Below are 23,244 nucleotides of genomic sequence, written 5' to 3'. Positions count from 1 at the left end.
CTACACCTACAGATATGGAGTATAATTATCCCTAGAAATAGACTATAGAGAGATATAACAGTCTTGTTAATGCTTATTTCTGACTGGTGGGCTTATATATCGTTTCCATTTTTTCTTTATTTTTCTTGTATTTTCTAAGTAGAACATGTAAATAAATACCAATTGTCAAATAAATACCTTCTCTCATTGACTGCCTCAGGTTCTGCCAGGCCTAAGCTATGTTCCATGCAAATGTCACAGCTATGTCTCCCACTGGGGAGACTGTATCTACTTTTGGCTTCTCACAGCCTAGATAGCCTTTCACTGAGATCATTTTTTGTCTACTGAGGAATGACCTTAAACCACAAATTATTCTCCTTAAATTTCAAACAAACCAGGCATTTGCCTGCTTAACTAGCACGCTGGCTGTGTGACACTAATAAACCCAACCACTAGAATTTCACACTTGGGGGGAAAATGGGGGAAGGGTTATGGTGAATTGCTCATGGGTTGGGGAGGTTATTCCTGGGAGACTAGAGGTACCAAGCCACTGCCTAGAACCAAGGAGACTTTGGGGAATGAGACAACCCAGCCACACAGTAGAGAGGATCAGAGGACATGGAGTTAGGCAGAATTCTGATATAAAGCTAGAGCTGGGCTAGGCACTAAAATCACTTATAATCCCTGTGAATTCAGATTGTATTTGGCACCTCATCCCACCCCAAGAGAACCAGAAATCCTAAGCATGAAAGTCAGTATCCAAGCTGGAGATCTGTTTGATTCCCAGCATTGAAGAAACTGAGCGAGGGAGCACATACATCTGTAATCCCACTCGGAACATGGAGACAGAAAAGAAGGATGCGATGGACCTCTGTACATACCCAGTTTAAGACTGGCCTAGTCTTTAAAGCAATAGTTAATGTGAGGCTGGGCATGGTGTTGCATGCCCTTTATACCAGCACTCAGGAGGCAGAGGCAGGCAGACCTCTGTGAGTTCGAGGCCACCGTGGCCTCCAGAGTAAGTTCCAGGACAGCCAGGGCTATATAGAAAGACTCTGTCTCAGACAAACAAAGTTAATGACCCTGAACTATTCTTTGAACACTTTTAGACCATACTACTCTTTTACTAGCCCTGAGCCATCTCCAGCCAAGGAGAGATTGTGTGACCTTTGACTTATACTCATAGTTGCCATTAGGTTTACTCTGGGTAATTCCTGACCTGACAAATCTCCCCCTGGAGACCAACAGTACACATGTGCAAGGCAGTGCATAGAACTGCATGATGGGGAACCAAACCTGCCTCTTGCCCAGCCCTGTTTCACAGCCAGGTGTGACTAATGAGGTGAACTGCCAAGGTAAACCGAAAACGTTCCTCACACAGATTGCATTTTCAGCCACATGGTCTCCTATATCCAACAGGGACAGAGATTGTCTTTGGGGAAACCCTAAAGAAAGTAATAGTCGGGTCCCAAGAAAAATCTGGGGCAGTGGGGTCTTTGCCACGGGAGGCCACATAGTCAAGCATGCAGCGGAAGACACCACCGATCCCCTCACCAAAAGACATTGCTGCAGCTCAGCTGTAAACAGGGCTAGAATCTCGGAGGTGAGAACGCAAAGATGAGCACCATGCCCTAACTCCACTTCTCTCTGGACGCCGGTGTTTCAGGCACATTTTAACCATTGTTTTTTCCTCCATCTAGTGAATTTTCTTCAGCTGCATCCCTCTTTGCCCCTTGAGCTCATTATTAAATATTCCTGTTGCTCCCAGACAGTGGAGGGGTCCACTCTCCCCAGCTCTCCCAAATGGGCTCCCTGCTTGCACATCCTAAGACTTCTCAGAGGTTCCTCTGTCCACTTGAGAGTGCCTAAAGAAAGCCTCACTTAGACAGTCTTGGGAGCAGCTCCACAGAGCCAGAGACCCACCCTGTTTGCACAGCTGGAGAAATGGGGGCTGGGTAGGGTAGGGCAAGCAGCAGGGAGGAACAGCAAGGAAACTGACCACCCAGATGCCTGCTAGCACAGAAGGATTGTGGCCCAGAAGGATTGTGGCAACTAGATGTTAGAGCATGACGGTCTGGAAGAGAAGAACTCCCCTATCTAGGGAAATGCAATAAATGCAGCATTAGAAGAAGACTGATAACCGTTGAGATGTAATAGGAATAAATTAATAAAATATAAAAATAAAATAAACGAAGATGGAAGTTTTATGTTGAGGTTTTGTTTTTTTTTTTTTTAATCCACTTGGACTTGAGTTTTGCAAGGAAATCCCAAAATTTGTGGGCAAATAGATGGGACCAGAAATGATCATACTGAGTGAGTTAACCCAGAAGCAGAAAGACTCAAATGTATATACTCACTTATAATTGGGCATGGTTTGGATTTGGCTTGATTTTAAGACAATGACTTGAACTCCTCAGTCCTCTGCCTCAGCCTCCCAAGTGTAGCAGATTTATGTGCTCTGTGCCAGGCGCTGCTGTGAGTCAACACGTATCTTCTTTTTGTCTTTGTAGTGCTGGGGATGGGACCCAGGGCCTCACATATGTGAGGCAAGCTCTCGTCTACTGAACCATGCCCTCAGCTTCCATATACTTTATTTGTTCCTCACAGCAAGCTTATAAAGTAGACACTTTTTTGTATGGTTTTCCAAGACAGCGTCTCTCTGTGTAGCCTTGGCTGTCCTGGACTCCCTTTGTAGACCAGGCTGGCCTCGAACTCATAGAGGTCCTCTTGCCTCTGCCTCCCTGAATGCTGGGATTACAGGTGTGTACCACCACTGCCCAGCTGGCACTATGATTTTTTTTTAATGCTAGTGATGGAGTCCAAGGACAAAAGCTGATCAGGTTAAGCAAGAGCTCTACCTCTGGCTGGGCAAAGTGGCAGGTGTTTGTGTCGCAGGAAGAGGTTTGTGAGTTCCAGGCCAGGCCAGGCTAAAAAGCTTTACCCCTAAACTACAACCTGGACAAGCCTTTGATATTACATTTTGCCCTTAATTTATAGTCAGGTTAACCTGTTACCCACTAGCTTCATGAATTTGCAAGTTCCTCCTCTCCTCTGTACCTGCTTTTCCTCTTCTACACACTAGAGAGGAAATGACAGTCCAAGGTCACAAACTAATAAATAGCATAGCTAGTCTTTTCACCAAGGCAGGCTATGTCTGTGGCCCATGCTTTGAACCAATATACTCGAGTGAGGCCCACAAGCCTGACATATTCATTCATTTACTCACTCAACAAGTATTTAAATAGCCTCTGAAACAGTTATAGAGGCCGAAGATACAACCAAGAGCAAGACAGCTGCAGTCCCTGTTCGCTTGGAGAGAAGTCTCACTGAGCTGTACATGGTGAAATAAGCCAAGAGAAATGGCCGCTGAGTTCAACGGGGAGGTGTCCCAAAGGAAACTCTCCAGGAACTACAGCTGGCCGTGAGAGTCTGTGGAAAGAGACAAGGTCACGCCTGGCTATACGACCTTGTCCTTTCTCTTTCCTGTTCTGGCAGGGGCCTGGCAGACTGGTGTGTTTCAGCCAACACAGGCGGCTTCCTGCACCTCTTCTCAAGCCTGTCTGCAGTAAGCCTGATAGCGTCAAATCAGCTGTGGTGGAAGTAATGACACCATGGAAATCAGCGGATGCCCCAACCTGTGGCTCAGGTTCTTCCATGATGCCTTGTGAGCCAGTGACCAAGCCCTGTAGCCACGCTGTGCTAACAACTGCCTTTCCCCAGAGGCAGAGGGATGGAAACATTAGCCCCTGACCTCCATGGGATACTAGGTGCCCTTTGCACACCTCACCTCCCACAGTAAAGCCTCAACCCTGCTTGTCCCTGTATTTTCCAAGTTTAACCGAGCCCAGTTGAGCCTGGAATCCTGAGCAGCTTCAAAGTAAATATTATCATTATGAGCCTTTGTGCCTCTCATGGCCATTAGTGCTGCCAGCACATTTGGTTGGGCAAGTCCCTTTGGGGTTCTTTCCCAGCAGTATGAAGCACCAGGCCCAGAACACTGGGATTGCTGGCCCAGGTGGTTCTTTTGAGACCTCCTACACGGATGCTTACTTACAGTTACTGGATCCTCACATTTTCCAAAGCTAAGGGATTGGGATATGATTTTTGATGGCGTGGGGAAAGGGAGAAATCACCCTACTAGGTAACTACTGTCAACCCTAGAAGATACATCAGGCTGAAGTCATAATATGCTTCTGCCTATGTGCTCAGCTGAAAACCATAACAATCACAGAGGGCAATTATTGGTGCTATAAAATTAGGTTCTGGGTTCATGAAAAGTCTCTTTCCCTTCTCTGTCAATCTCAACAAACACACATGCACATAGGCATACATAAATGTATAATACTTGCTTTGCTGGGTATGGGTATAAATAAGATCAGCAAGCCAACATGAAAATAAACAATAATGGAAAAAAAACTATCCTTGCTCTCCATTAATAATAATCAAGGCTAGCACTGCCATAATTCAACACTAAAAATACTTTGGGTGAACAATTTCCGTAGCCAAACCGAATAATTTTATAACAGTCATCAAGGAGGTAAATTTGATAGGTGCACACAGGTAAGAGGCATAAGAATACAGTAACCAAAATTCCTGCAGGAGCAAAGATCGCCTTCAGCAACCTCACTGTGGACTCAGCCGTGTCAATGACAGTCCCTAGCATTATGGCTGGGCTGAGATGGCAGACCTAGAGCCATTTATGACCTTGACGCAAGGTGAGGGTTCTCTGAACAATATAAAGGTCATGAATACAGCAAGAGAGGGGGGAATGTGTGTGCTGTGAGCACTTTTGGATCCAGTACAGGGATTGCTTTACTTAAGGTCCTTCTAGGGACATTTTAGGAGCAGAGGCCATTTCCTGCATCTTGACAAGCAGAAAGAGAAAGAAAAAGATGCATGACTTCTTGGGAGATGAAAGGGCTCTCCCTTTCTTCCCTCCCTTCCCGTCTGAGAGAGAGAGTCTGCCCTACTCACAGGGCAGCCTACTCTTGGCTGCCTCATCCTGGGGGCCCCAGGGAGTCTTAAGATCCATATGACAAATTTCCCTACACTTTACCATCAGGGGCCCTTCTGACTCACAGAGCTTTACCAGTCCAGTCTATTGCTCGAGGTTGAAAGGTTGCTTACAGTGGCTTTGTCATTTTGCTTTCATCTCAACTTCAGCACAGGTCATACGGCACTCTGGGAGGAATGCCAAGGGAATCTGGTATGTGTGTGCACTGGAATATTTCAGTCATCAAATATTGTGTGAAATAAGTTGGCCATTAGCCAAAGATTGATCTTGTTAGTTAAACAGAAATGTGGTAGTGCCAATATTAGACGTGGTGACATTTGTTCTTGAGGGTGATTACCCTGGCTTGCATTTATTTTGTATCCCTGTCCTAATTAGCACCTAAACATGGCTGTGCGCTCGAGTTTCAGCATTCGAGCACTTGGCAACCTCTATGCAGACTCCACGGGTTCAGATGTGTAGTCCCATGAAGCACATATGTTGTCTCCTGGGCTCTGAAGCCGAAACATGGACAGGAGTTGCTTTTGTTAAAGAATGAGCTGAGCTGACTGCCTGTCACCCGTATTTAGACGAGACCTTATTGCTCTGTTTGTCCTTACAAGTTCAGTGAATTCCCTCCAGAAAATGGCCTGGTTCAAAATATTGGAGATGAAGGAGAAGAAAAACAAAGCCCAAGGAAATGAATGACTTCAAAAAAAATTGAAGACAGTTAGTTAGTTAGTTAGTTAGTTAGTTAGTTGAGACAAGGTCTCATCGTGCAGTCCAGGTTAGACTCAAATTCACAATCCCCTTGTCTCGGCCTCCTACGTGCTGTGATTACAGACCTATACCACTACATCTGACAGAAAAGGATTTTTTTTCAGTACATTAAACAGTAAAGTACCTAATTTAGTGGTAGTTTGAATCTATGATGTGAATGAGTTCCCACATATGCTCTAGACAGAACTCAGAAAAGGAAAATTAGCACAAGTGTGTAAGTGTTCCAGCCAGTGTGAAAATTGGCATTATTATGGTATTTATGCAACCATTAAGGTTTGGAACGGACTCACTGAAAATATGCAGGTATACCTTCTTGCACTGTGGGGTGAAAATTATATGTTACCACTGTGTTTGTAAATTTGAGTTGTTTTTTTTTTTTAAGGTTTCAAAACACATTCTTCTTAAAGAACGGCAAGGCACCGTTGTTCCTCATGTTTGTTCGACAGTACCCAATGGTTTCTAAAGTACTTTCATGGTCTCAAAGGATGTTGCTGGCAGTGGCTAGAGGCACTGAGAGGAACAAGAGGCCAGTCAGGCCTGCATCCCTGTTTTGTTGTTGGCTCTGCCATTCTTTCCCATGTTTCCTCAGGTAAATGCCTTCCTTGCCCACCTCAGTTTTCCTCTCCATGAGGAGGAGAACACTGCTTCCAAGCCTCACTTTGCAGACTTTGGGAGCCAAAACCAACTAATGGGAGCAGCTGTTGAAAAGGATAATGAGTCTTCACTCATTCATTCACTTCAGAAATATTCTTGAACTCTCCTCGTGCCGTGATTAGCACAGCAAGGAGACTAAACCAACGCCTCCCCACCTAGGTGTGACGGTGCGTTACCATAAGCCCAGGACTTGGGAGGCTACGGTAGGGAGACGTTGAATTAGAGGCAGGCTAGCCTGGGCGACTTGTTGACTTTCATGCCCCGCTAGACCACAGAATGAGACTCGGTCTGAAAACAAAATCAAACCCAGGCAGATACAGGTGGGGGGAGGGGTGGAATAAAAGATGTTTGCACACAGCTGTGGGATTCCTATGCTTCCGCTCCAACTGTTCCAAGCCTAGACAAAGTACAGAGACCCGGCCAATTACCCACAACTAGACGGCTGGCATCTATTTGCTTAGCCATCACCTCGCTCCCAATCCTGTCCTGGTTCTTATCTTCTGCAGTCAAAAAGAACCGGACAACAATAACCCAGCCAGCCAGCCAGCCAGCCAGCCAGCCAGCCAGCCAGCCAGCCCCCTTTAACAAAATTTTCCACTGAGTCTCACAAAGCTCTATTTCCCGCTCTCCCCCCCCCCCCCCCGCCCCCCGCAAGGTATGGTCCTAGATTCTGGGCTGGGCAGAGGACAAAATTAATTACAGCTGGGTGCTTACAAAAATAAACAAAAGGATAAGAGGGGTGTGGGGGTGTGGGGGTGTGGGGTGTGGTGGGGAAACAAGCCTGCAACTAGATGAGAATGACACATTATTTAACCTAATTACCTGCAAAGCCACATCTAGACATTAAGGATCTATATCCTGTAATAGAATTTCCTGCCCTGGAAATACTCACCCACGCACAGGATGTTGAAGCAGAAGCCCTGGCTGACTGACTTATTCACCAGCTGGTCAGGCAAGCTGTCAAACCCCACATGTCCAGCCAGGGGGACAGTTCGGCAACCTTCGTCCTAATTCGGAGAGAGAGGGAGGGGAGGGAAAAAAATGACAATGTGCTTAAAAGCCATTTGGATCGCCATACCCCATCTACATGCACTCCATCCTGTGCCAGGAAGTAACAACCAGAAAGGCCCAATGGGTCACCTCTTCTCTTAGCTGCACTCCCCGCGCCCCCAACACATACACTTCAAAGCAAAATGACCCATCAGCTTGAAAATCATGGATGCTTGGGTACAGGTAGTCAATAGGTTCAGTAATAAATAGCACTGTGGTTCTAGACACAACAAACTACGTGGGCAGCGTAACCAGCCCATGCAAACTTGGGTGAGATCTCCGTTCTATCATTTAGAGGCTGGGAGAACCTCCCTGACACTCACTTCCCTTCCACATTTGTCATATGAGACAATAGGATGTGCTTTAAAGGGGACCAGAGGATTTCAGCCTGTTTATTAGTATCTGTAATGAACTTAATGTGTGTCCACGCACCCAACAAATATCCCAAAGCCCTCAGAAGGCTCAGGACACTTTGGAAACCTACAAAAGTGGCACGGCAGAGAGGTAGAGGTTAAGCTCACAGATTTGGGCAGGCGAGATGGCTCAGAGGGTAAAGGTGCCCGATGCCAAGCCTGACGATCTTAGTTCAAAATCTGGTACTCACACGATAGAAGGAGAGAACCTATTCCCAAAGGTTGTCCTCTGACCTCCGCACTTGTGTGGCACCAGCCCCTTCCAACACACACACACACACACACACACACACACACACACACACACACACACACTGAGAGAGAGAGGGGGGGGTAAATAAATCAGGCATGTCTGAGTCAGAGGCCAACCTCCGCATGCAGTTCACTCTAACAAGTTCTCAGTCTCCCCATTAGTTTGGTTTGGTTTGGTTTTTGGAGACAGTGTTTCTCTGTGTAGCCTTGGCTGTAGTGGACTCACTTTGTAGACCAGGCTAGTCTCGAACTCACAGCGATCAGCCTGCCTCTGCCTCCCGAGTGCTAGGATTAAAGGTATGCGTCACCACACCCAGTTCAGTCTCCCCATTATAAAGACAGGAGTTCGGTAGCTAATGTGCAGATTACATAGGACACTACTCCTCATGCACACATAAACGCCCTGGCATGTGGGAAGCGGTCAGAGAGTAGCTGCCCTTATTACCACAGGGGAGGGGTTGGATGGGGCGCGAACTTTGAACCACAAAGTGGCCCATCATGCAGTAAAACACTTGTAGCTCCCTCTAGCTTGGAGGGAACTGTCTCTAGGTTTCCTCCGGTTCCCTTGACTCCACTGGGGTCAGCCAAACCACTCCCAGCCCTGGAAAGCACAGGGCCAAAGCTTCTTATAGTTAATGGTTTTACAAAATAAGGAGAGTCTCAAACTCAGGCAGCCTTCCAAGGAAGCAAGGAGAAGGATGAAAGGGGCCTGCGCGCACTCATGAAATATGCTTACTGCCAATGGTCGCAGCAGAGGGTGGGGTGTCAGGAGAAGGGTGGGGAATGGAAGCTGGGGGCAGGACTTCCCAGGAATGATGGGCTATGGAAGCAGGCAGAGATTCTGTGGGGTGAGGCCGCACCAAACTTTCCGTAACCAGCAAGATGCCAAAAGCAACCCAAAAGGCCACAGTTTGCGCCAAGAGGACCATCCCAGCATCCCAGGCTGTGCCAGCAGGCAGCTCCTATGTTGATTGGGCCTGCTGTTAGACTAGGCGTCCACACCCAAAAGGATGGGATGTGATGGTGGAGGAGCTCCTCAGCAACTGATGTGGTCAGACAACCCCTTAACCCAGTGTGTGAGGGGGCACTGGGGAGGGGCGGTCCTTGCTCCCATCAGTGCCATTGGATCCTCCCAGAGCTTGCACAGGTGACTACCATCTGGCATGTTCGCTCCCCTCTCACATCTCTTCGCACAAACTGTCATCAGAGCACACTTGACCACTGCCACAGGCTGTCACAGAGTCAGGTTGATGCATTCCTTGCTCACCTAAAGCTGAGGAACTTCATGAGGGATGCACATCACATTGCTGTGTACTCACTCCACCCCTTTCCACTTCCCTTTCCCCATTTCCCTTTTTTTTTTCATTCTTGCTTAAAGCAAACAGTAAGCTGGAAGTTTACCACTGCCGGTTCTCAGCCCTCAGAGAAGCAAAGAGACTTCAGATCCAATATGCTCTCTCCAGGGAGCCTCCTACGTAGCAGGCCCCAAAATTGGGACAGACTCAGAGCTGAGGTTTTTCTGAGCCATATTTTATCATCTCTTCCTGTCTCCAAATTCAGCACTATGAAACTTTATGTGGCCCGAAAGTCCAAGGACTTCTCAAACTAAAGCTAGCAGGCAGTGGGGAGAGGTCCCTACCTTAAAATTTCACTCCACTCCACGATGTAAAGAATTACCAAATATGGGGCCTAGGATGGAGTTCTGTTGAGAGAATGCTTGGGCGAACACACACAAAGCCCTAGGTTCAATCCCCAGCACCACATAAATGGGGCGTGGTGGTGCACAGCTCCAATCCCCATGCTGTGCGGCTAAGCACTCTACCTCCAGGCCCAGCTCCCCACTCTTGAGTTTCAAGTCATGTCAGGTTACTTTAATGTGTGAATGTCACTGGGTCACTTCAACAGTGGAGACATATCCTGCCCCTACTGTCTTGTTCTGTCAGTCAGTCAAGTACCCTGTAGGTAGGACAAGCTCCCAACACTCAACACGGTGGCTCACAACTGTTTCCTAAGCGTAGTTTCAGGGAAACTGGGCACACCAGGCATGCACATTGTATGTACACATACATGTAGGCGAAACACTCATCACATAAAACAAATCTAAAAAATAAAATTCTTTTAAATACTACACGGATCACGGCACTCCATGCTCAAAAATGCCCCCAAATCTCCCAAGCCCATTGCTTGGGGAGCAAAGCCTATGCTCTTCCCTCTGCTGTTTGGGGCTCTTTATACTGGGGGAGATCATGGTGGGCATATGGTAAGGGTTTGGCAAATTTTCAATGTGAGGGAGGGTCTTATGGAGCCCATGCTTGTGGCAAAGTCAACATATTACCAAAAAAAAAAAATGCTTTAAAATCTTTCTGCTTCTACTTACCAGGTGTTCAGACTAGGCCTGGACCATCATACCCAGCAGAACTTATTAGAAAACACAGAAATTATAAGGAAGAAAATAAAAATCATGGATCATATTCTCAATCTCACAAGATGATCAACAGGTCTATGTATTTCCTGACAATTAATACACCTTTATTTAACAAAATAGGGGTAATATCATCTGTTCCTTTCCCACAATCTGATCTAATACCCTGACACTTAGGGCATATGTTTTCGTGAGTAAATAAGTATATGTCTTTAGAAGCATCTTTCTAAAGATCTGTATTTTCAAAGGTGCACACATGAGTGCAGGTGCCCGCAGAGACGAGAGAAGAATCCTTGGAGCTGGGGTTTCAAGCACCTGTCAGCCGTGTGATATACATGGAGGGGATCACGTGCAGATCTTCTGCAAGCACGGGATGAGATCTTACCCACTGAGCCATCTTTCTAGGCCCCAAATCATTATTTTTCCTGGCCATATAGCCTACCTGTGCAGGAATCTGACACCTTTTCCTAATATATGTTCTATTGTTGGATATTTAGTGTGTGTCTCCAAGTTTTCTACTTAAAAAAAAAAAACACCCAACAACAGTCTTCTTGCAGGGTTTCAAATGTCTCTATTTCCTAAAATTGAAGCCTACTGGACCAAAGGGTCTACATATTTTTAACGTCTATCTATCTACCTACCTACCTACGGCAGCACACGTGCCTCAGTGCATATGTGGAGGTAAGAAACAAATTCCAAGAGTCAATTCTCTCCCTCTGTGTGGACCTTGGGGGACAAACTCAAGTTGTCAGGCTTGGGAGCAGGTGCCTTTACCCCCTGAGCTATCTTGCCAGGTCAAAAGATTCACACATTTTGAACACTGATACCTCACTTAACAGAGGGCAGTACTAATGTGTGTTTCCATGACTACTATATGTGTCTGTGTATCCATGACATTTCATGGGCTTTTATCTACTGTGAAATGACTCACTGGAAAATGGTATCACATTCTTTTATTTGCATTTCATTAGTGATAATGAACATTTTTTAAAAAATCAACTGCGAACTGGGAGTGGTGGCACACGCCTGTAATCCCAGCCCTTGAGAGGCAGAGGCAGGTGGATCGCTGTGAGTTCGAGGCCAGCCTGGTCTACAAAGCAAGTCCAGGACAGCCAAGGCTACACAGAGAAACCCTGTCTCGGAAGAATATCAACTGTTTATTTTTTATCGTGTATGTAACTTATCTAGACATGTTCTCTCACTTAAAAACTATGTCTTTTCTGTTTGATTTGTAAGAACCTTACATGTATCAAAGAAAATAAAATTTGATTTCAAGGTGAGATAACAAAGAGAAAAAAAGTCAATAAGTAGTTAGCAATATGGGGTTTTAGGTGCAGAGAGCATTTAAGACTAAGATATAAATTTGAGGAGTGAGAGATATAAAATTGGATGTGCTCTCTGAGAGGTAGTCAAGGGGTGAGCTACAGAATGAATGTGGGAAACACCACAAATAATGAGGCGACAAAGGGGATTTTCCCAAGAGGGGGGAATAATCATAAAAGTAAAAGATGACCCAATAGTTTCCTGTCATCTGAAGCAAAAAGTAAAAGCACTAAGAATCACAGAGAAGTGGCCATCGATTTGCCTTTCGTGGCATCGCTGGTGACCTGGGATCTCCATTTCTTCTGTGCATTAACTCTGGGTCCACTCAACCTAAGCTAGTGAGCCTGAAAACTTGGAACATAGGAGCTGGTTGATGTGTTTTTCTTGCTACTTACTGGGTTGAAGAGCCAACTTTTTGTCTCAATGTCTGTGGTTAAGTATTTGTACGGCTCTTGATTAAGGAAATTGTCTAGAGAGCACCTGTCTTGCTCTGAGAAATCTTACACCAAGATCATCATCATGCAGACTGAAAACTATGCATGCAAATTACGAACAAAATGCTGGGCTAAATGTACACTGACCCTAGGACAACCCTGGAAATGTCTTTCCCTCTCTCTTACAGCGCAGCTGATGCCTTATCTCTTTAGTCCTTCTTAAGTTGGTATAATTAATTGAGATCCTAATTACTCTGATTGCAGTTAATTGAATGTTCACTTGACTACAAGGTGCAAAAGAGGAAATGGGACTAGCAACCTGGCCCAGCACATCTGACACTGAAACTGTACCTTTGCTATCCTGAGTAGCAGGTGTCACCATGTTCACAGCCACAATCATCAAAATCGTTAATCTACCGTAACCGTGCCACCATCCTTAGAATCTGTTCTGTGGAAGCCTGCCCAGGTCTACAAAGATCCATGTATGAGGAAATGTGTTACAGCATTGTTTATAGTAATGACAAGATAGAAACTCCTTAAATGCTAGAGAGCCAAAAAAAAAAAAAAAAACAAATATTAACATAAATATTCTGGAACAATCTGCAGCCAGAATGCCGCAGGTCCATAGGTTATAGAACACAAGTTGTAGAAAAATGTGCATAATGAGTAATGTATGCATGAAAGGTCTGCCATATGTGCATCATATGCACATAAAGAGATGACAATACCTAGACAGATGCATGAAAAGACACCAAACCAAAAGATACCGGTAGTTACCTCAGAGGACAGGAAATGGAAACAGGGGCATAATCAGAGGTGTCATCCGCTTTTGTAGTGTTTGACTCTCTTATAACACAGATGAACTCACATGTTACCTGTATAATTTACAAGATATTTTTAATAATAAAAAGGGAAAGGCCTTGCTCACTGAGCTTTGCAGTAGGGGCAATTAGTTAGGATATAGTCTGAAAGGAGCTAAAGGCTGGCAAAATGAAGAGATGCTCCAGAGAACTGAGAAAGTCCCCACTTCCCTCCTCCCAATTCCATTTCCTGTTTGCTTCTCATCTGCAGTCACCTGCGGTTTTGAAATACGTTATACCACATTTGGTAGCAGAGGCAGAAACACGGCTCGCGCTCTCTCCCGCCTCCTCTAGAGGCCACACCAATTTCAGTTTTTAATTGAAAATGTGTGTGATACATGCTAAGAACAAGGAGGTATGGCGCTTCCAGCTGTGTAGCTTTCTCCCGTGGCTGTTAGGTTGGAAAATAAAGGGTCCCAGTCGCTGTCCTGCTGTCCTGCACTGCCCATTGCCTGTCTTCTAACAGCCTTGGCAGAGAAAGCAAATTGTTAAGTGAGGCCTCTTGGGAAGTCAGGGCCCACCTGTGTCAATAGAGAATTTCCTGTCTCTGTTCAAAGCCAAGGTAGCTAAGTTAGCACGTGTCGTCCTGAAGGATGAAGGGGAAACATTTGGCACTCGTGACCTATGACTTGGCTTTCCCTTAACTTTCTCCTCTGGTCTTTTGCACTCAAACATCAGGAGACAAATGCTGAAATGAGATCGTCTGTCAGCAGCCTCATTGACGGCTCAGTGGTGGGCCCAATCCTTCGCCCCTTTCCTCACTGCACCACCATCCTGGCACTGAGAAACCACACATCTCCTAGACTTTCGGAAGCAATTCACCTATCCAATGACATATGATGGAATATCCAGGAACTAATGAAAATAGTTTATAAGAGTGCAGAATGGCATGAAGCATCTGCCAAAACCCGTTATGTAAAGCAAAACAAAACCCCTGCAGACACACGAGTGCTTAGTGAGGAGAGAAAACTAGTAAGGCGGGTTACTTTGGGGAGAGCCTTTCGGTTTTCCAATTTTTCTAGAGTAGGCATACTTTAGTTCTATAATCTGGAAAAAATGTTTTGTTTTGTTTTGAAAAAAGAGTCTATGATGAGACATTCCTAGGCAGGAAAGTGGCCTCAGATATTTTAGAAAAAATCCTCAACTTCAACCAGAAAATGTTTCATCGGGAGATAATCAGCAAGTTTGGTTAAGTACAGACTTTAGCATCTGGGTAATTTTATTATATATAAGACAGCTGTTTTACCAACCATACAATAAATTCTTATTATCAGCTTTTATTATGACTTATTATTACATATTATATATAACTTACTATTAAACAATGCAACACAATTATAGAGCTGTGCAAATCAGAAGACAAAGCACATGTTGAAAGTCCTTGATAAAACGCTACCAGCAGCCTTCAATGTTGTCAAAGGGATGGAAAGTATACATCAGCCTCAAGAGCCACACAACATTAAGAAGGTCCAAAAATAAAAGTAAAAACCAATGAACCCAACACATCAAATGCCATGTGTTTTCATGGACTGATACTGTTGTTCTGGGCTGGGAAAGAAAGTTGGGGACCATTCTAAGGAGAAATTAGGTTTGCCAAAGCTTCCGTGGAGAAGCAGTTTAGGGGGCCTCAAGGAAACACAAAGAACATCTTTACTAGGCAAGGACGAAAGCATCTCTTTGGCAAAGCTGATAGAGGCAGTGGATTTTATTACCAAAGATAAATTCCAAAGTGGTTCCTCACTCTATAAAAAGGATTCACAGCAGGCCTCCATCAAGTAGCCAACTGTCCTGGTGCGTTTGAAGTGGGGTTCCATAGACAAGCATTCAGTCATCATGTAGCTTTCGAAAATGTCAATAAATTATATATATATATATATATATATATATCCAGACAATGTTCAAATGGTTGTTTCTAGTTCACTTACAGAGACCCTGCTGAGCTAAAAGCACAAGTTCCTTCTCCAAAACTCTCCTCTCACTCAGCTAGAGGCTGAAGGAGGGAAGGGGCGGAGCTCAGTTCTGCCACCTCAGAAGCAGAAGCAGGCAAGGACCTAACAGAATGGAGTTTTGAGAACACTGAAACGTAAGGCCAGGACAACGTGAGAACTGGGAAACTCCCTTAAAGATCATCTAACCCAAGGGCTCCTTTTGCAAAGGGGGAAATGGAGACCCGGAGTCTGGGAAGTGACTTGTTCCAGAGTCATCCAGTGATTTAGCTGCAGAGGGTGATGCTAGGACCCAGGCAGACGGCTTCTCTCAGATGGAAAAGCTGACTTAAATACCAGATGTATTTCTTCCTGCTGCTAAAATTCCAGTCCATGAGGCTCCCAGCTTGATGCAGGTAGGAGTGATAAAGGAGAAGGAATATGAGCCTGTGGCCTCACCAGGACAGCTCTTGGCCGGCAGTCGGCAACTAAGGCAACCCATGCCGCCGAGATGTGGGCTTCAATTCCCACCTTGCTACCTTACTCTTCTCTCTCCTTCTCTAGTCTCTCTCTCTCTCTCTCTCTCTCTCTCTCTCTCTCTCTCTCTCTCTCTCTCTCTCCTGACTCCAGCTTGATTCTAGGCTTGGCCAGCTGCCCAGCTCTACTCAAGAGCCCCAGAGCTAATGAGTCTACCTAACTCAACGAGCCATTGTCTAGGTAAAATATCTCCACTTCAGGTCGGGGGTGACCCCCCTCCCCCCGCCCCGCTCTGAGTGGGTCAACTTTCCCACAAAAGCCACCACACACGTTTCCTTTAAGTCAGACAGTTTGGACAGTTTTCTAAGTGTTCTGGTCATTGTTACCTCCAATCTGTTAATTTTTTTTTTTTTTTAAGAAAAAAAGAAAGAAAGAAAAGGTTTACCCATACGCCTCTGGGTGAATGCCCAACTGCCCTCTGGGGAGCCTGAATTTGCCTCTGCCTCCATCTGGTCTCGTTTAATGGGGATCTGAAAAAAAAAACCCAGTTCTTGCCTCTGCGCCAGTGTTCAGAGCTGGGGGCCTCTGCTGTGAAAGGAAACTGAACACCACCTCGCACCTCATCAGGGCTGCGAGAGCAGAGCTGTGCTCCTGTTACCTCAGGGCCCTCCTTAGGGGTCTGAGAGAGCCCTGGCAGAGGGAACCGGAACCCTGAGAAGGCCTGGAAAGCTTTCCCTGGTCACAGGAATGACCCAACTCCAGGGCCAGCGGAGAGCCTGCTGCATACTTCAGCAGATGGCTGTCTCTAGTGGGAAGACACTGGGGAGGAGGAGGAGGAGGACATGAGCATGTGGCCTCCTTCCTCTGTGCAGGCAGCCGAGAAACCCACGGTTTCAAATCCCCGCAGCAGAAGCCGCCTCCTGCCAAACTGAGGAGGAAGGGTCTGTGTTTCTAATTTATTCTGTACCCCCTCCAGTTGTTACTTAAAATAATCCATCATTACATGGCTGGTGGCTCCAAGATTTTTATTTAAAGCAATATGGAGAGAGAAAAAAAAAAGAAGAAGAAGAAGAAAAAGAAGAAAACCCACACAACCCGTGACTGTGCTATCTTGGATTTAAGCTGAGAATCGTTTTAACACCAGAGGGTCTCCAGGTCTCCCGAGTTCACTCTCCTCTGACCACTTTGAGGATGTTGGCAGCTGCAAGGAGAAGAGGGGGAAATGGGGACATGGCCAAATTTTAATTTCTTAGAAGCACCTTGGAAAGACTAGCACTTTTTAAAAAGGAAGTCGCTGTGCTCCTGGTGGGTGCTTCGTTGCTTTGTCCACTGACCAGCCTTAACGGTGTGGATTAAGTCTCTTCCTGCTGAAGGCACAAAATGAAGAGGCTCAGAATACCTGTCCAGGAAGTCGTTGGGGAAAATGAGATCAAACACAGCATCCTGAGAGAGCTAAGCATCTTACATTTATGTATGCTTTTTTTTTTCTTCCTCCCCTTCCTCCTTCTCCTTTTCTTCTTTCCCACTGTCTTGTATGTATTCTCAATGCAGATGCAAATAAAGGCTTTCTCAATTGTCCAGACTAATATTAAGTCATGGCATTGGCAATTCAAAACTCCCAGCAAATCTGGCAATCAGTGCTGTTTAATTTTGTAATAGTGCTTTTCCCCCACCCCCACCCCCCACAGCAGACTAACTTTCATAATTAGCTTTGCTCAAGTTAAAGCAATGGGGTTGTTCCCTTCCCGACACAAGGTGTGGGGGCCATACTGGTAACAAAGCCAGCAATTAATAGAAAAGTGTATATCAGCCACTCCACAAAGCGAATGCTATGCATATGGTTACACATCAATTTTTCCTTTCATTATGCAGACCTATTAGCCTACTGTAATGAAGTTTTGTAATAAATACACCAGTAACACTCACATTTCCTGGCTTTAAAATGTCAAGAGGAAACAGGGCTCGTTCCTGCCTCGTCTGGCAGCTCTGAGAGGGGGCAGGGTTCCTCCATGCCTTGGCCACCACTACATCCCCAGCCCTTGGCACAGGACCTAGCCGAGTCAGTGCCCAAGAAATGAAGGTTGAAGAATGAATGAAAACAGCGAGTGAACTGACAAATGAACTCCCAAACAAGTGGCGGAAATGTGATGTCACCCATCTTCACACCTGCCCTGTTCCAACCCGGAAGTCCTCAGGAAGCCTCTCCTATCACTTACAGCCTTCGTCCATAGCTCAATTAGGTCCCCTATAATGACTTCTCATGGCAGGCAGGGGCTCCCTCCTTTAGCACTTAGGATAATGATAATTAAATAAGAAGTTTTTAAAAAACATTATAATTTTTCAAGTATGGTTGTGGCGGGGGCGGGGGCGGGGGAGGGGGGGGAGATCTGCATGCCATGGCAGGTGTACAGAGACCAGAGAGTTGTGTTGAGTCTGTAGATTCTGGGGATCAAACCCCAAAGTCAGACTTTCGAGGCAAGTGTTTTTTACCCACGGAGCCCAGCTCTACATAAAGACTTGTGTCTGCCTCCACCTTTAGAGGGGAACTCCTTTGAAGGAAGAGGCCATACATGGAGGGTTAGCCCTCCTCTAATCAATCTCCCTCCCTCCCCTCCCTCCCTCCCTCCCTCCCTCCCTCCCTCCCTCCCTGGGAGGAGAGGCACTGTTCCTGCCTAGGTAACCTTGGATGAGTCAGCCAAGTAACCTCTCTAAACACAACAGCGACAGTTCAGGTCACCTCACAGGTAGGACGCACCCAACAGATCTTTCATTACTTCTTTAATTCTCTCTACATCCACAATTTGTGTCTCCAACTAGACTAGAAGCTTTAAAGTCATGAACTATGTATGCTGTCCCATTTTTGGTATAGTGGACAAGGGCCAGCCATAGTATTGGTCACATCAGTCACACAAGGACTCACAGCAACAGTGGAGAAATAGTGCTGCCACCCAGAATCCTTTGTGCTGTTCATTCAGATGGGACACGACTGAATTAGGAACTTCCAAGCTGCGCACAGACCCAAATGCAGGCCCTACTCAACCGCTCCCATGCCAGTTTTACCACTAACAATATTTGTCCACCGTGACCCTCCAGTGACTCAGGGAAGATACCAAAGCACACACACCAAGACACCACTCGCATGGCATCATCATGGCCTCAGTTTACAAAGAAGAACTTCTAAGCTCACAACACGTAGCCTGACTCTCTAGTCTTCTCTTCGCAAGCCCTGGACACAGATTCCTTTGAAGAAACCAGAAGCATCCCGCCACCCAAAGTCTCTTGACTTAATCCCAGCTTCCCCTGGTGAATTACAACTTCTTGCAGACACAAAGGAAAGCAGAGAGACAAATGACACATAAATAAGAGCTTCCCTGGCTTGGGGGAGGGAAGCCGTAGAGATTGACGTCAGTTTTCCCAGAACCCCATTTTTCATGATAACAAAGTCTCAAGTGCTTGGGCTGCTCCCGAATTCGCCATGCAATTATGTTTTTCAATATACAGTGTGGTAAGGCCAGCCAGAGCAGACTGGAATCACCACCCAAAGCCAACCAAGGGACCCCAAACCACCCCCTTGCAGCCGTCCCCGCCCCCCTCCATCTGCAGAACAAAGATGGTCTCTGGATTGCCTGAGTTGTGCCTAAGGTGCAGCAACCTTCTGAACCGGTCTCCCGTGCCAACATCAGCCTGGCAATCCTAACCCAGGCAAGGGAGACTAGTGAGGGCAGGTTGGTGCAAATTCATTATGACAAGGAAAAAATCATTAGTGTCTTTTTTTTTTTTTTGGTCACTAAGAATAGAGCAAATGTAATCCAGGAAACTGATTCATCTACTTAAAACTATGGCATCTTGAAAATGCAGATGAGAAAATCACCCTGCTTGTCCTCAGAACACTAGAAGCAATAAATATTAGTGTCAATCTTGAGAAGTCTCTCAAATTCCATCAGCAGCAGGCACTCTCCTATCGGCCCCCCGGCCTTCCACACCATGACTGCCTGAGGAGCTCTGTGCTGGGGTGCACAGAGTAGATTAGGTTTCAAATAAATGACCCTGACTTCCCAAAAGCCAGACAGGCAATGGAATAAATTTCTTTATCTGTAGAGAAAAAATGCTATCAGATTCTGGACTCAGATTTAGAAAACAAATCAATTGCAATTACACAAAATACCTACGGGCTGCTTCCCACTCCGGCCTTTGGCACAGGACTCACATTGTACAGGCAATTTCTCTAAATAAATGTGAGGTAAAAGAGTTACTATTTTTCATCCAGCAGTTATTTGTGGTAGTGGGCTATGACTGCCTGACTTCTACCTCATTCTGGGTGCTGGTGGAATAAAAACTAGATTGTTCCCACCAATTTTCATCGTCCTCTGTAACCAAACTTCTGATCTGAATCAGACAACCATGGACCCTTGGGTTCTTGGGTATGATTGCTCTGCACATCCCAGGCTAGAAAACTTTAGTTTTTAAAATGATTGTTGTTGTTATTGCTTCTATAGAGTTGGTCGCCACCAAAACGAAGAGAGCACTGTTTCTGGAAGTCTCAAGCTGTTTTCTCCAGTCTCTACAGAAAGATGTCTGCTCCACAGGTTTTAGCATATAAGCCCATGTACACTGAATCCAAGACCGACTCTCAGAGAATCACTCAGAAACGTGCCAAAATATGCAGCCAGTCACCTATAGGCCAGGGTGAACTGCACCCCTCCTCCTCTTCCACAGAGGCACAAATGGGACCCTGCAGGACAGGGTACAAGTTGACACAGAAGCATTCGAGAACACAGGAACATGCACCGTAGAGGTGAGCACATAGAAACAGGCCGACTCATTCAGGGTCACATAACCCTGCCACAGGGAAGGCCGGAGGGTGCACATGCACATATATGTGCATACACTGATACACACACACACACAGAGACACACACACACACACAGAGACACACGCAGTCACATATGTAATGCATATGGAGAAACCCTACTCCAGCCAGTCATCTCCCCGCCCCCCTCACCACACTCTGCCTTCGGTCGGGCTACCTCCAGCTCCGCGCCCCTTTTTCTGAACAAGCTGGAGGCCCAGCAGGCAGCTGTGGCAGGGACACTGCCAAGCTAAGTGGACAGGGGCACCTAGGGCTCTAGACTCGTGCGGCCATTCATTCGGCAACGCCCCAGCGGCGGGGCCGCAGCTGCAGCAAGGGAGGCGGAGGCGCTCACTGCAGCTCTCTCCTGCGATGCAAGTTCAGCTGCCCGCCAGTATGCTTTGCTAACCGCCCCCCACCCTCCCGCCACCACAGATCTCCAAGACATGCTGGGGGGAGGGTGGACTGAGCGGCTGACCCCCAGAGCAAAAAGTCCCGCGTTGCCTCTGTTCCTGAATGCTACCCCTACTGCCCTCCTCGTGGTCAAGTCTGCTCGGCCGTCCCCAACCCCCCAACCTTACCCCCTGGCCCAGGGGCTGGTACTCAAGCCCCGCACTCACCACCTGGCGAGTTATATCGGCCGCTGCCATCGCTCCTTGGTCCGCCAGGGTTGCTTCGGGTGCCTCCACAACGGGAGCCGCTGCACAGGAAACAGAGGAGCTCCTCCGACAAAGAGAAAGTGTTACACTTCGGGCGCGACCAAGTCTGGTGGGGGGAGGTGCAGGGAGGGGCCCCCTCACTGCTGCTCCAACCCCAACCTCTCCTCTATCACCCACCCCCTTGGAGTAGGGTGTGGGAGGGGACGGATTGGCCGAGCTGCCTTCCCCCAAGGCGAGCCCAGTTCCAGTTCTCTCTGCAACCCCAGCCTCGGCCTCTGTGAAGGGGGCGGGGGCTCCCCTCGGTGACCACGTCCTCCACCCCCCCTCCCTGCGGCTACTGGGCTCCGTGGTACGTCCCGACCTCTGCTGAATTGTCACACACACACACACACACACACACACACACACACACACACACACACACACACACGTTTTCCCTTACATCCCTGAGCGCCCCCCCACCAGACCTGAGGCTGGAAGGGTGTCCAGCCCCTCCCCCTCTCTGCTCCTAGGCTGGGATCTGCAGTTCTCTTTCTTTTCCCAGCCCCCATAACCCCTCAGTCTCCCCACGGAGAAACCCGGGTGCTTGCATGGGAGCACTGGCCTCTGGAGTCTCAATGCTTCACTATAGTCCATCCTACCTAACCATGTTATCTCCTTGGGGTGGGGGGTGGGGCCGTGGCAGGGCAGGGGTTGCAGCACCTGCAGCGCCACCACATTATAGCTCAGAAATGAAGCGTTAATGGGGGAACCGCACTGCAGCCCCACAACTGAGCTGTGACTTGTGGAGGACGCTTGCCTCTCCTGTCCGAAGGTTCCCAAGCGTTGCTTGCAGTAGGCTGTAATTTCCAGGGAGCCTGGTTCCCTGATAAAAACTGACCTCACTGTTCAGCCCTCAGGATGAACAGGATGAACAGGGATGCAGAGCATACCACTTTCTAGGTTAGGGAGCCAGAAGGGAGTCTCAGAATGGGAGCCGAGGGTCTCCAGCTCAGTTGAGCCTGACAGAAATACAGAGGGGCAACTCACTGTATCCAGCTCCAATACTAACTCAGCCCAGGACTACATGGCTGACTTGGAACAGAGCTCATATCATCCAAAACTAGAGCACCTGCCTGCTCTCCTTTCCCTCCTAGCAGACTGCTTTCTGTGGTCCTGTCCCTCGTATGTCTCCCCATCATCCCATCCCTGAATCCCCTTCTCTCTGTCTTGGGATTGGCTTTGTTGCCTTCATGTGATTGATGGACTTGGCATGATCTGGTTTGCCAGAGGCCCAAGAGGGACACCTCACTCTTCAAAATGATAAGATCTTTAGGTCTCTCTTGAGGAGGAGACAGCAGAAAAAGAGAAGGTACTGAGGAGGGGATCTCACACAAAGGCCAGGCCTAGAAAGTATGTGGAGAGAGGAGTCAGGGAACCTCAGTCACCACAAAAGACCTCCCCTGGCCCTCCAATCCCACCTGGCAGTGACTACTTCTCCTGTTCTCTCCAGGAGCGCTTTATGTAACGTTTACAAGTTGACAACAAGGACTCTATGAAACGTGTCCCCAGTGTCTGAAGTGGTAGTCCATTAAGCGATCCCAGAACAAAAGAAAGTAGCATAAAGAGCAGGTAGCAGGAAGGGTAGCCATGAAGAACTAAGGATTCGGGAGGCAAGGCGACTCTTGCCTTCCATAATTGTTCTAGATACTCGAGAGAGTTAGGCTAAAGAGGCGGACCTGACACAATCAGAGACCACAGGAAGAGGAGCAGCCAGCGGTAGTGTTGGAGACCCTCCTCGGGAACACTTGGAGAACGGCTAGGCCCTGGACTGGTACAGCAGAAACACATTTAAACCAAGGCTCAAATTGAGGAACTACTTTAAGGCTTGGGCCTCAACCGGATGGGGGTGGGGAGTCAGAAGTGCTGGCAGCTTCCAGGTTAGGCCTCTGGTAGGTAGCCTTTGAGTCTTCCCTGCCAAAGGGTCCAGGCCAAGCTCTGATATTGGCACCTTGTTCTCAAGGTGTATACATGGCATTTGGCCGAAAAGAGACTTCAAAGCTGCTACCAGGAGGGTTGAGCTGGATGGAGGCCATAATGGGGTAACGGGGCTCCCCAGGAGTCCTGCCAGCCTCCACCCCCAACACACACATCCCACACAGACTGCCTCCTAAGCACTGGGGACACTTCAGCACAG

The 23,244-nt window shown here is 47.2% G+C and overlaps 1 protein-coding gene across 7 annotated transcripts in view; it reads right to left on the bottom strand.

Annotated features, from left to right (window-relative positions):
- Positions 1-23,244, bottom strand: part of SEPTIN6 (septin 6) — a 140,130-nt gene that overhangs the window by 53,547 nt on the left and 63,339 nt on the right. For 5 of the 7 annotated variants that reach the window (XM_084789831.1, XM_084789833.1, XM_084789828.1 and 2 more), the window contains exons 3-4: positions 21,030-21,132; positions 7,296-7,410 (exon numbers count right to left, since the gene is read on the bottom strand). In XM_084789831.1, coding sequence (XP_084645957.1) covers positions 7,296-7,410; positions 21,030-21,132 — 218 coding nt within the window. Of the gene's footprint in view, positions 1-7,295; positions 7,411-21,029; positions 21,346-23,244 lie in introns of those variants that run through there. The other 2 variants (XM_084789829.1, XM_084789834.1) reach the window with 2 other exon arrangements.

This window comes from Acomys minous, assembly GCF_964271855.1.
Source record: "Acomys minous genome assembly, chromosome: 7".
Taxonomy (NCBI): domain Eukaryota; kingdom Metazoa; phylum Chordata; class Mammalia; order Rodentia; family Muridae; genus Acomys; species Acomys minous.
This window is presented reverse-complemented; position numbering and strand designations above follow the sequence as displayed.